Source organism: Gadus macrocephalus, chromosome 18 (genome assembly GCF_031168955.1).
Source record: "Gadus macrocephalus chromosome 18, ASM3116895v1".
Taxonomy (NCBI): domain Eukaryota; kingdom Metazoa; phylum Chordata; class Actinopteri; order Gadiformes; family Gadidae; genus Gadus; species Gadus macrocephalus.
Window position 1 is genome coordinate 10,989,880 of NC_082399.1, and position 13,906 is coordinate 11,003,785.

The 13,906-nt window shown below is 44.6% G+C and overlaps 1 protein-coding gene across 1 annotated transcript in view; it reads left to right on the forward strand.

Moving 5' to 3' along the window:
• The first annotated feature begins 13,428 nt into the window (after positions 1-13,428).
• The window catches only part of itga3b (integrin, alpha 3b), a 34,048-nt gene continuing 33,570 nt past the window's right edge, over positions 13,429-13,906 (forward strand). The window contains exon 1 of the mRNA XM_060037779.1: positions 13,429-13,771. Within this exon, the coding sequence (XP_059893762.1) occupies positions 13,590-13,771 (182 nt within the window). The 5' untranslated portion in view covers positions 13,429-13,589. The remainder of the gene's footprint in view (positions 13,772-13,906) is intronic.

The following is a 13,906-nucleotide window of genomic DNA, read 5'->3' on the forward strand; positions in this document are numbered from 1 at the left end:
ATACATATGTTCAATGTACATTGTATCTTCCGTGCTTCTTCCCTCCAATTGCATACCTGCAATTTCAATTGGCCCATATAGTCTTTTACAACCCCTATCGAGCTGTTTTTCCTTACAACTTTTAACCGCCACTTTTCCGTTCGTTCATTCACTGTTCCTCCATTCAAATTCTCCTCTTTACACAACTTTACGACTTCACTCGTAGCACTGGCAGCAACACAAAATACAACACACACACTCAACGTGCACTCGCACACACACACACACACACACACACACACACACACACACACACACACACACACACACACACACACACACACACACACACACACAAAAACACAAAAACACACACAGGCGCGCCCAACCCTTGCCTGGCAACCGTTGCCCTGTCAACAAGAATGTGTCTGTTCTGGTGGAGCTACTCAAGAGCCAGAGTTTGTGAGCAGGGCTGCCCTGTAGAAACAGCTGTGGAGGGAGGGCCGCCATCAAAAGAACCCAAAAGAACTCTGCACGCAACTCCTTTGTTGCGTGCATCCATTCAATTTCTCATTACCAATGAGACCCCTTTCTTTGGTTCTGTGTTGAGGTTCCTGGCAGCGTGTGCAGCTTTTAAGACCAATAAGTATAGCAGAGGACAACGGAGGGAGAGGACAATCGGTGCGTAATGGGGGCTATAACCGCATGTATTTATTGACTCAGAAAGTGTTCAATGTTCACTAACAGTAGAGTCTGTTGACTTTTCACCATCTATCCCCCTATTGGCTGGGAGGTCTATGATTCCTTACTACTCCCTCCCCGGTGCTCGTCAGTCCTTTGTTTTAGCCACTTTTATTTTGCAATGAAGACAGTCAATCAACCATCAAAAAATGTCACGTTTCCTAAAAGGACGCACAATGTGACGCACTTCACTGGGACAAAGGGAGAGAAAGAAAAATTTAGGAACATCCCATAATAAAAACCGATTAAAATGGGGCTGGGCAAACACAAATTAAACAAATATGAATACAATGAAATATTCATGTGGTAATGACAGTTTAGTCAGTGAGTCTTGAATACAGTCTGAATACTCTACCTGTATGTGTGTTCTGTCTTAAATCTCCACTCGAATACAACCGTGGAAAGGAAGCCCCACCTTCAAACCAAGCCTGTTGGTTTCAAGAGAGTCTGGCTGCAGACATCCACCCACACGAGCAGACATCCACCCACACGAACTTCCGCTGCAGACATCCACGCACCGAAACATCCACCAGCACACCGGAGATCAGAAAATAAAAAATAAAAATCGGAAAATAAAATAAAAATCGGGCGTTACGTAATGTGTTTACATAAATGAACGGCCGTTACGTAATGTGTTTACATAAATGGACGTAATAAATTACGGTATAAAATCGAATAAACGCTTCCGGTTTTGGACAGAAGACTTGACACTCGCTGGTGGCTGTTCGTCTTAATATCATAAGGTTTGACTGCACTCCAACATATTTAGGCCTATCATATTGCACTTTTGCATTCCTACATTCTTACTCTGAACCATCATTCATTTAATATCTGCCTATCTGGCTCTAATTGTCTATAATATTGTCTTACCTTGTGCTGCTGGACCACCTTATTTGCCCATTTTTAAATACGACAAACTCAAGTCTGTGTTTTAACTTAGGTCTGTGTGTAACCAAAGTCAATAAGTAAAGTCATGAAAAAATCCGGTAGGATACATATCCGGCATGCTATCTCTGCTACGTTGCCGCTCCTGCAGGAACTAAACAAATATGCTACATGTGGTGGTGCAAACTGTTAGCTCGTTTGCAAAAAAACAACTCTGTGTTTATTATGTTCAACTATTGGTAGACTCTGTCTCTCGGTCAAGTAAGGCCTTCAAAAAATGGTCCAAATATGGGTGGTGGCAGATAAGGACCTGTGAATAGATTCGCAGTTTCAATATTTGCTAAGGCTAAGCTTGTGTGACGGATGTAGTCTGATGTTTTCAAACGGGTTATAACGTTAGCGGCAGGAACTTTTTTTTTTTTTAAGAGCCTGAATATTTAGGTAGATCTCAAGTAAAAGAGGTATCATACCATGTCATTACAGATGGCCTGTAAAGCCCTTTGATACTGTCACGTTAATTAAGGGCTATTCAATTACAATAGACTTGCCTTGATTGATTTGACTCATCAAAGGATTTAGATGCTGGGATGACTGTGTATTGTTGAACTCATGGACCACTGGTAAATGATACAATGGCTATGGTATGTTTGTAACCTGAATTCCAGATTCAAGAGCAGATGATTTTCACCTTTATTATTAGAGGAAATGTAAGAAGGCATGTTAACTTGTTTTTTGTGTACTTTCTATGCAGTGGGTTGTAGTATGTTTGCTGTGCCACCACCACAATATAAAGGTATGATTAGTGTGATGTTCCAGTGAATTCAAAGTTTTATTCAAACAGTGCAGTGCGATTTTTAAACATAAGTAAACGGCTCGCAAACATATTTGAAATGCAACCATTGACTGCTGGTTTACTTATAACTTTATTGTATTCTTTTCTTGGATCTGTCCTTCCCAGGGTAACAGAGGGTTTCCGCAAAACGCTTTTAGCCTACATGTCTGAGTTGCTGTGTCGCGAGATTGCATAATTTCCCACACATCTAAAATGTGCAGCAATAATTTCAACCCTAACCACAAGCTTCTCATTCTTTACTCTAACCCTAAAACCCCACTGAACGTGTCTGGCCACAGAGGACAGAGTGAGTTCCTGCTCTGCCCCCCCCCCCCCGTCCATGACTCGGCTTCACTCCCAACTCCACTGGCTACACCCCCAGGCCGCGCTCGTCCATCTACGAAACATAAACTGCGTTGACAATCCTAACCCTGAAAGCGAGAGAGGGCCGACCAATCGAATCGGATCAATGAGTCGGGGTGAGGCAGAGTGCAAATGCTATGTAAATGTAAATATTTGGGCCCTTGAGCGTTGGACGTCTCCTAAGCCACCTTGTGCTGCCTCGCAGTGCCCCCTTCGTTGGCTGCCAAGTCCTGGAGAGAGGCAGGGAGTTTGTGGTGAAAGTTTAACCCTTGTATTAATTAGGTTGTGTGGGTGTGTTCTTTTGTGCATTACTGTGTATTCATTAACTTTCTGCAGGCAACCTTTCACCTTGGCCGTGAGGTTGGGCTGTTTGGAACGCTGCAGACAGTTGAACAATGAGCGAAGCGTAAGGGTCATAGAGTTAAGGACTACATTTAACCAGATCTGCATTCTTTCTTTAAAGGAAATGTGGTTAGTCTGGTTGACACGTGGGTCAGGGTTAGTCTCAGTACAAGACACTACAGTGGCCTAAAGTTTCAACATGCTAGAACAATTTAAAATGCTGTAGTGATCAGATGCTGTGAACAACTTTAACAAATTGTATCTAATGTCTGAAAATCACAGAAGCTTCTTTTAAAAAACAATATCTTCAATTGCTGTTTTTCCACGGGCTTTGCTCTAACATATAAAGATATATATATATTGATTAATACATATATGCTGTACTGACTATTTACTGTTGTGTTTTTCTTGTCAAATCTCTGGGTTCCTATGAATATTTATCTGTATAGTTCTCTCGTGATCAAGGACTCCATCTCACTGAGACTTCCTTCTTTGATAAAGGATTACAAAATCTGAATTCGACATCCTGAGGCCCACTGCATTCACACACGCGCATGCATTTGCAAATGTACACACACTTATCTTTTATGCACAAAATGCATGCTCTGTTATCTTACACGCACTTGCCCACACCACACACTGGGGTTTTGTATCCATGTCGAGGGAGTACACACACACACACACATACACACTGAACCAAAATGTTCAGTGAAGTTGGAGGGTACTTAGGTAGTGGGTCACATGTTTTGGCACTAATCCCAGTTATGCAAACCTTCATTAACCCGGAGAAATCTCTTTAAGACTTAAGTAAATGAATATACGATGCCAAATAAAACAAACGGATTGCCAGAAAAATCCTGGATTCCGTTCATAAATTCATACATACATCATTATGACCACTGATCATGAAATAACAAAGCGACGCAGCCTCTGGAAAAATAAAACATCAGCCATGTTAACCTGGGCTTTCATGTCCTCCCATTGGTTGACATATCATCTGAGCCAGACCATAAATAAAACAGACCCCTGTGTGTGTCCCCCCCATGCCAGCTCCCATTAGCCAATCAGAGGCACTCATGAAGAGCGCCAGGTTTTATTTTAGTGTGTTTATGAAAGCACTAAAGGGATAACCGTGGGGGGGGGGGGGCTTCTTAAGGTTGAAAGACGAGTAAACAAGTTATACACCACATTGGCAGTGACTGCACGTTTTAACCGCCTGTTCTACATCACTAAAAACACAAACCCTTTGCCACAGGTTAAAGCAAAGTGGGATCCCCCCCCCCCCCACACTTCACAAACACATACACATGCATGCAGGCACCTCTCTCTCCCTGTTCTTCCACTTCCATCGCAGATTGGGCCATCATTCACCCTGCTGTCGTGGAATTACATTAGAGCTGGACGGCTGTACCTATGCATCAACTTAACCGCTCTCCCGGTCTGCGCCTTATCCGGGCTGAGGAATAGGAAAGTACCTTTTCACAAATATCATGTGCTGAAGCTGTAGGAAAACATAAGTATCTGTTGTCTGCTGCATGATGATGAAGAGGCAACAATTAAGATGATTCCTCGTCTTGAGATTAATGTGTAATCTCTACGGGGGTAGGAAACGTGGGTAAAACTATAATCAACCACAGATCGAGATGTGTATTTCCTCTGTCTACGATGCCTTCCTGTTTTCTTCCTGTATGTGTGTCTTTGTCTGTGTGTGTCCTTGTTTGTGTGAGTGTCTGTGTGTGAGTGCGTGCGTGTGTGTTTGGGCTTGCGTTCGTGCGTGTCTACGTGAGTGTGTTTTAGTGTTTGTGTGTGATTACAAAGGTAATACAAAGCTTCTTCACTGCTTGAATGCGCCTCCAACAATTACTGAATTAGTGAGTGAATGAATGAAGGAGAGATCTGTTGAGAGTAGGGCCCGACCGATTCATCGGCCTGCCGATTTAATCGGCCGATTATAGCCTTTTTGAAAATAATCAACATCTGCCAAAAAGACGCCGATTACAAACGATAATTTTTTTTTTATATATTTTTTTTTTTGGAAATTTTATTGCGCTTAGTATCCTGCAGATTGCTTTCCTACTCGCCTTGCTAACCAACAACTTTAGCTGGAGTAAAAAAGAGGAGATTGAATTTTACCGTACAACATGAAAGCACGCTCGCTCAGGCAGCTGCACGCTCACCTCACCAATGTACACAAGACGCGTTGTTTGAGCATGTTGTGCCTGTTTTTCTTTAGGTCCCAGGCCATGTTAATTTGTTATACTGTAGACTCTAACGGTGAGACCATACTGCTCAGCACGCACGTGTTAGTCACTGCTCACGAGCGCAGCACATTGGGAGTTATTTATTTTACATTTTACATTACACTCATTTTTGACTGTAAATGTATTCTAAAACACTCAAAGGTTCTGCATTCAATTCACATATTCGTCAAAAGTGTTTAAAGTATATTTAAGGTATCAAAAACTACGTTTTATATGCCTTTTTTTTGTTTTGCTTTTAATCAGCCGATTAAATCGTAATCGTAATTTTTCTCTGAAAATAATCGGCATCGGCACTCAAATCAATATCGGTCGGGCCCTAGTTGAGAGACGACGAGTCTGCAGAGAGACGCACAGCCGTAAGGATGTAAAAACCTTCAGTAAAGTTAGGTCATACAATGAGGCAAATAGATGCTTTTTGACCCTCCCATGAATGGGTTAGTTTGTCTACTAACACAGGTCTCCAACATAAACAGGTCGCCAGTGTTTACAGGAATGGAGACATGTAGAGGGGTCTTGTTGTGTTTGGCCCCTCCATCTGGAGGTCGGGGCAGTTATCACACCCAGGAGGGAAGCCCCCCTCTTTTGACCCACCCAACTGTTTCAAAGCCTTGCCCAACCGGTTCACTCATGGACGACCGGGACATCTTGTGTATTTTCTCAAGAGCAGTGTTGAGGTTGTTTCATACTAACTTCAACGGACACATTCTACCTGTAGAAGGCATCCTCACGCAAGATTTCTAAACCAACCTTAATTGATGTGTACCAAAAAATAAGTCCATACCCAAAAGTCCCTATGGATTAAAGTGTCTGCACAATGGGCTAAATAGTCATAAATCTGAACTAAGTTTGCTAAATGTTGTGGGTTCCTATCTACGTGCCATCGCCCGTCATGTAATCTGACACCCCTGAGATTCTCAATATTGGGAGAGGGGAGTACCAAAGTGGCACCAGGCTCCACATGACTTTGTTGTATCTATCACTCTGGGCTCCAGCCTGGTGTATGCTCTGAATCCTTTTCAATTGAAAGCAACAGTTTCCATGGTCCTGGAATTGGAATGCTATTTTAAATTGACTGTCCGTTTAAATCGTGAATTCATTTAATCATGAAGCATAACTCAGATGCTCTCTATTGTTACGAGAGTGTTTCAATTTCAGACGCCCTGCCCCTTCTGTCAAATCATTAACCCTCTTGAACAGGCTGGTCAATAGAAAAATAACAAAAGGCTCTCGGTGTTTGAGTGTTTCTAGAAAGTAACGGTCCCTCATTCTCTTTTCAACTGTTGCTGCTGCGCTGCTTGTCAGTAAAGCGGTGCATTCCTGCAGAGCGAATGAATGAAGAGTCTGATGAGAACATATTTTCATAGAAAAATAAAAAATTCAATGATGGATGCAAACCTCCCCGACCCGTCAATCTCCTACATTCCAGATTATTCTCTGATTGTGAAGGTGCAACTTTCTCACTGCGATATCAAACAGCAGAGGTTCGAAACATATTCCACAGAAGAGTAAAACCAAAAAACTAAAACTTCCGGGAAAAAAATTGAATTTTATAATTTTTAAAAGTACTTAAAAAAAACCTTAAGTAAGTTTCGGCCAGAGCTGATTTGTTTTCATTCTGGCGATGCCGCGGCCTCTCTCCCCTGTCTCCACGCGCCTCTATACACTAAGCAGGAAAACAGGTGCCCCAGGACAGGGGGGGAGAGAGGGGGAGCTGGCCACGCCTTACACCTCAGGCCCTGCATTCCTCCACTCAGCGCAACGAGGCTAACCTGGGGAACCAGTGGAGCGGAGGCTCCTAAGACCTGCTGCACTTCCTGTCTGCTACACAAACGGACCCACATACACACACACACACAAACATATGGCATATACATTCATATACAAAGACACACGCGCAGACACGACACATAGACATACATGCACGCAGGCACGCAAACAAGTACACACGCATTCGCATGTGCACACTCACACAGGCGCACGCATATACACACATAGGCAGGCACTGTTTATGTGTTTATGATCGGTTATCTAAAGTCGTTAGATATACCCCCACTCTGCCAGTTTGCTTCACAGCATTTCAGGTAGACACGTGAAATGACCAACTGTCTAGAAATTAACATGCATCAGCCAGCGATAATCTTTTCCATTTCAAAATCAATTAATGTATGTTAAAAATCTAAAAAACTGTTTTAACAGGGACATTTCCCGGGGAAATCTATAGCTTGGGACAGATCAATACGGATCACTATAGGGACTTTCCCCAGAAACTGAGATGTCTGAGGACCCTAATACACACACGCACACACACACACACGCACTCATACACAAACATACATAGAAATGTGCACAGATACACCCTTCCGTCCCACATAGACACAGTCAAATGCACAAACACCGGCAAGCCCATGTATAGTAAAAACATGTCAACATATGGATATTGACTTAGAGTCTCCATACGCCCAAAGGTGAATGCTACAGTCAAAAGAAACAGAACCACATATAACCTTTACGACCCCCTGGAAATCCCAGGTGAAGATTTAAACAAATGATCGCGGGGAGAAGGGAAGGCCCAAGTAACGAAGTCACGCCATAAAACCTGTTTTCCACAGCCACAGGGAACAGAAGGGAGTATCGTGTTACCAGAGGGAGCGCGCTTCACGTGTGATCTATAGAACATCTGTATTTGAACGGGCTGGGGAATGTATGTTACCTTAATGCATGCTACCTGAATGCATGCTAGCTGAATGTACGGTAACTGGATGTACGCTAACTGGATGTGGGCTTACTCAATGCGTGCTAACCGAATACGTGCTAATGCTAACTGAATGTGCGCTAACTAAATGTACGCTTAGTGAATGTGTGCTAACTGAATGGATGCTAACTGAATAAATGCTAACTGAATGTGTGCTAAATGAACGTTGGCTAACTGTAACGTACGCTAACTGAAAATGTGAAGATCTATACAAATCCTGTTCAGGGATGGCTAGAGGAGAAGCATGTGAATGCAAACTGAATGTATGCAATTTGATTATCGAGATACAATCCTCACAATAGCATAGCACACATAACACAAAAATGAATCACTGATGGTCACGAGATAGTGTCTTGGCATTGGCACGCACACAAGCTGGTTTTAGGGAAGGTGATGACGGATTAGAAATAAGATGGTTGAAATAACAACATGTTCTGCACTGTAAGTCAGCAAGTCAGGAGCCTTTTCCTCCAGACCAAAAATAGAGAAAAAGATTGGTTTATAATTGGTTCACACTTAATGCACGCTGGTTAAAAAGAAAAATGAAAGCCCTAACAGCTGTTATGCTCATACAAACACGATACATTCATGTGTACAAAAAATACTTGACGTTTCGCCAGCAAGAGCGGTCCATGTTAATCGGAGTAACACCTTGGAATGGTTCACATCATCATCGTCACAGTTGTGAGACTGAGAAGATGCTCATCGCAGACTTGTGTGTGCACGTATGTCTTTGCGGTTTGCATACTTGTGTCTGTGTGTATTATCCAAAGCAGGTGTGCAGATAATGCTGCCTAATGCTGCATCTTTCGATTTCATTTCGAATGAAAGCATATGTGTTTCTGGAGACCTTTCGGAACAGTTACCCCTGTTAAAAGGTCATTAAGGCCTGCCAACAGATTTTGGGGGGGCGGGGGGGGTTGGTATTTAAATAGACCACACTGTCTCCTCTCTCTTTCTCCCTCTCTCATCTATCTCGGAGCAGCGCATACTGAGCACATAGCAACCCTGCCCGCTTCCATGGCAACGCTAGGCGCTCCACTTGTCGTCGAGGTGGGCAGCGGGGAGTGGGGGCTGGAGTGCGTGCTGTGGTTCATATTCAACCAATGTCCTGCTCCCCATGTTGTGCACAGTCCACCCTCCCAGCTGTGCTGAATTCCCCCGAGTAAAGTCAAGAACACACAGCCACACAGTTTCTTGTTTTCTGCATCTCACTTCCATTATTCTGCACTTCTTCGATGATGTTGTTTGCCGATGTTGTCAAGGACACTGTGAGCTGTACAACTTCCCTTCACATCTTGTATACTGAAATAACATAACTTTTCAGAGAAATAGGAAATGGACGTGCGTGTGCGACCTGTCTTTTTGTTTGTGTTTCTGTTTTGTCCTTAATGTATTCAACACATGCACAGCCAACTAACCGACCAGGACGTGGAAGAAAGTTGTATTCAGAAATGTAGACTCATCACCACCGTTTCAACAATCAGAAATAATCCCATAAGGACTATTTTACCTTTACTGCATTTTGCATAAAATGCCATCTGGCCAATGGCAGCGGGCTGTCTTGTTCTGATACTCTTTGAGTTCTGCACTCTCCCATCTCTCATCATCATCCTCATTATCATCATCCTCATCATCCTCATCCTCATAATTTAACAGGACTTTCTGAGGAAACAAGGGCCTCACCAGGGGGGTTGTTTCAAATAGTCAGACTTGACCTTGCTTTAATTAAAACGAATATTACACAAGGGAGGGGGAAATAGAAAAAAAGTACATTGCTGGAGGTCGTGTGGGAGGGCGGGTTGGATGTGTGATGGAGGAGTAGGTGGAAAATCGGTGCTTCCGGGACAGTATGGGAATCAGGGGGGGGGGGGGGAAGGGTTTCTTGGTTTGGCGGTGAGGGAGGTTGGGTGACAGGAAGTGGAGAGATAAACTGCTAATGACATTCCATGGGATGAGTGGGTAACGGCCGGGGGGGACCTGGGGCCTGGCGCTGGCTCGGGGGCCTTTTGTCCCCCCCGCCGCCGCGGCGGTACCGAGGGGTCGGTGTTGGCTTACACCAGGGGTCGGTTCAAAAGGCAGAACTCATTGTTAAGGTGCAGCTCGAGTAATAGGAGGAGGGGCTCCAAAAGGGCCTTTACATTCAGGGGATTCTGGGGGGGGTTCGCCCTCCAAAATGTGTAAAAAAAGGCGGCCGCCTGTGCTTATCCATCAATATTGTGAACGGTGCGATGTTAACCAGTGGTTATCTCTGACTCTGAGATGATCTTTCACAGACCACGATGAATAAGGGTGAATTAGTTCACACGAAAACATGCAACCATTTCCAGACGATCTTTTTCACTGCTTCATATGTTCCCCTTTCCCTAGTGAGGTGGGCTCTTGCATGAACTTCCCCTTTTGCTTAACGTTACCAATGAAGAGTCAGTGGTACGGCATAGACTCTCCATGCGGGCCCTTCCTGTTAGACGTGGACCCGGCCCCCCGCCCCCCCATCTCTTCCCATGAGTCCCCACTACTATTCCTCCCTGGGCGTCAGGTCAGGGCTGTCTCATTTCGTCTGTTGATTCAGGGCAGGTGAAGCCCTTCACTCTGAGACTGGAATTATGACCGGCACTACACACAAACTCCAGTGAACTCTGTTTGACTTGTTGTCCAAACACACTCGTTGTATACCCTTGTTCTATTAATAGCCGTAACCAACAGAAATTGTCTGCCCTGGCTGACCTCACACACAACAGACTGTGGAAGTGTTTTTCCAATTTACTGAGGGGTCCGCATCATCGCTTTTGTGCTCAGCCACTGTTTATTGTCGGGGCTCTGGATGGAGGATATGTCCTTATTTATAATCGCAGCTCAATAAAGCCCAGTTTTATCCGGGTTCTGACCAGAAAATAAACATTACCATTATCATACAAAACATCCTCAAAGTCGTTGCCGACAACATGGCCATTACACCTTGAGGAAACAAACCTCTGTAATCATACGCTCCCTGAACCTATGTAACCGTATCTTTTCCACGTCATAAGAACTCACTCAAGACCATTTGTCAGTATCAGCTGTCCATTGGTCAGTATCAGCTGTCCATTGGTCAGTATCAGCTGTCCATTGGTCAGTATCAGCTGTCCATTGGTCAGTATCAGCTGTCCATTGGTCAGTATCAGCTGTCCATTGGTCAGTATCAGCTGTCCATTGGTCATTATCAGCTGTCTTCTGGATCACATCTTAAATGAGAGACCCCTAGAGGGTTTCAGGATCTGGTACTACTCTTTGTATTCATCTTGTTTTGTGTTTCGAACCAAAGAAATAATGTTCTGCACTTACACACAGCTCTGCTCTTATATCCCCTGTGAGTGGATATTGTGTTCTAATGTGTTAACATGAGCCACACAAACTCTCACAGTGTTGGGAGACAACACAGTTTTTCAGAATCTGAATACTTGTTATAAAATGATGGTATTTCTATACAGGTATACATTAATTAATACATCAACAAAATGAAAAAAATGTTTATAGGGTTCAAGCTGTGTCATAATTCTGCTGAACCACACATCAATTCTCATAGTTGGGGTCTCTGAGGGTGTAGCCCACCCATTGGTTCACACCCTCGCCCTCTCTGCTTAACCTCAGCACCGCCATGCTGGATGCATGTGTTTACAAGGCAGAGCTGGAATGTTGACATTTTACACACACACACACACACACACACACACACACACACACACACACACACACACACACACACACACACACACACACACACACACACACACACACACACACACACACACACACACACGTGTTGCTCACCTTTGGGCTTGTCGGCCACTTAGTTGATCGCCTGAGCATGGTGACATTTACTTTCTGTTTTTTTTATTATTATTTTTTAAATGAGTGTAACCCCTTCTATGTTTGCTTGTCCAGGGGGTTGAGGGAATATATGTTGCCATGTTGGTTTACAACTTGCTGTGTCTATTTGCTCTGAGAATTCAGATTAAGGATGTATAGAATGGTATGTTGTTACGTCCTGCACTATGTTGAATATGGAAAGGTGTAGAAAATATTTGGATTGGAGCAGGTTCAAAGGTCAGAGGGGCCAGCCCACCGAGACTATGAAGCAAATTACATAAAATCAGCGATCAATCCACACCTTCAATCCCTCCAACCCCAGCTATCCAACCATGGCGTTCAGGCCCTTGCCGCTACGCTGCAAGTCACACATCAGAACCAGCATACGTTGAGGGCTACAGCACTGAGGGACCCAAAGGTTAAAAGGAAATGCTTAGAAAGATGATGTTATCGATGTAGCGACGGCCCGCCCCCGCCCACTGACTGACAACCAGCACAGGTCATTCGGATATATGGTTGGATGGGGGGGGAGGGGGGGTTTGGGGTGCAGACCACAAGGGAGACACACTGAGGAATCGCACCGCATGGTGGGTAAACGCATGGTGGGGGGGGGGGGGGGGGGGGGGGGGGGGTGGATCTGGGGGGGTGTCGGGGAGATAGGAGGGCCATCTCTCAACACCGTGGGGAGAGTGGAGAAGCATGGGATGAGAGAGGAGGAGAGAAAGGGGGTGGGGGGGGGGGGGGGGGGGGGGGCTGCAACAAAAGGAAGCGGATAGCTTTAAAAAAAGAAAGAAAGAAAGTCCTCTCTGAACCGTTCTGTAAACACTAAGGGGATTAAAGGTTTAATGAACTGGTGATTGGAGAGCCAGAGAGAGTTGCACAGCCACATAGCCTGGCTGAAATCACAGTTGAAAGTTGAGGGGGGTTGTTTTACATGATTGTTCACACATTGAATTGTATACTATAGGAGGATGCAACAACCATGAACTCTGTGAGGAAAACCCAGGGGAAAATAAACAGACAAATGGCTTTTTTTGCCTTCATATCAATCAATAATTAAACCTGAGCTGCCGGTCACGTCTCATTTTTTATGCACACACCAAGGCCCACTCCAACCCAACTATTGTCACGATTATAGAGAAACTGAGCCAAGTCGGTATAGCCTTATTAGTTTGTGTGTGTGTGTGTGTGTGTGTGTGTGTGTGTGTGTGTGTGTGTGTGTGTGTGTGTGTGTGTGTGTGTGTGTGTGTGTGTGTGTGTGTGTGTGTGTGTGTGTGTGTGTGTGTGTGTGTGTGTGTGAGAGAGAGAGAGAGAGAGAGAGAGAGAGGCGGCAGAGAGATGTAGAGCAAGAGAGCGCGCGAGAGAGAGAGAGAGAGAGAGAGAGAGAGAGAGAGAGAGAGAGAGAGAGAGAGAGAGAGGCGGCAGAGAGAAGTAGAGCGCGAGAGAGAGAGAGAGAGAGAGCGCGAGAGAGAGACGTTCACCTTGTCGAGGCGCGATAGGGATCAGACGCCTTCCAATGGAGTGTGTGTGATCCATATACCTGTTGCACCGCGGAAGGTAGCTGTCTGTAGTGCAGACTCCAACCATGGCTCGAAGTCTGAGGTGGCTGTTCTTCGGAGTCCTGTCCTTCTCCTGTTCGACTCTTCCCTGCATCGGATTTAACCTAGATGAAAGGTTTCCCGTCATTAAGGAGGGCAAAACCAGTGGAAGCTTTTTCGGATTTTCTGTCGCCCTCCATAAACAGACGGTCGGATCCCAGAAATACCTGTAAGTATTCCAACAATCAGCCCGTGCATATGAGACTCTTGGGGGTGATTAACTTGTTAAAAACGTGTTTTTAATTGAAACATGGCTTTTTACCCTTCTCCAGCCCGACACCTGCTTGCAACACTTTTCTTTTTT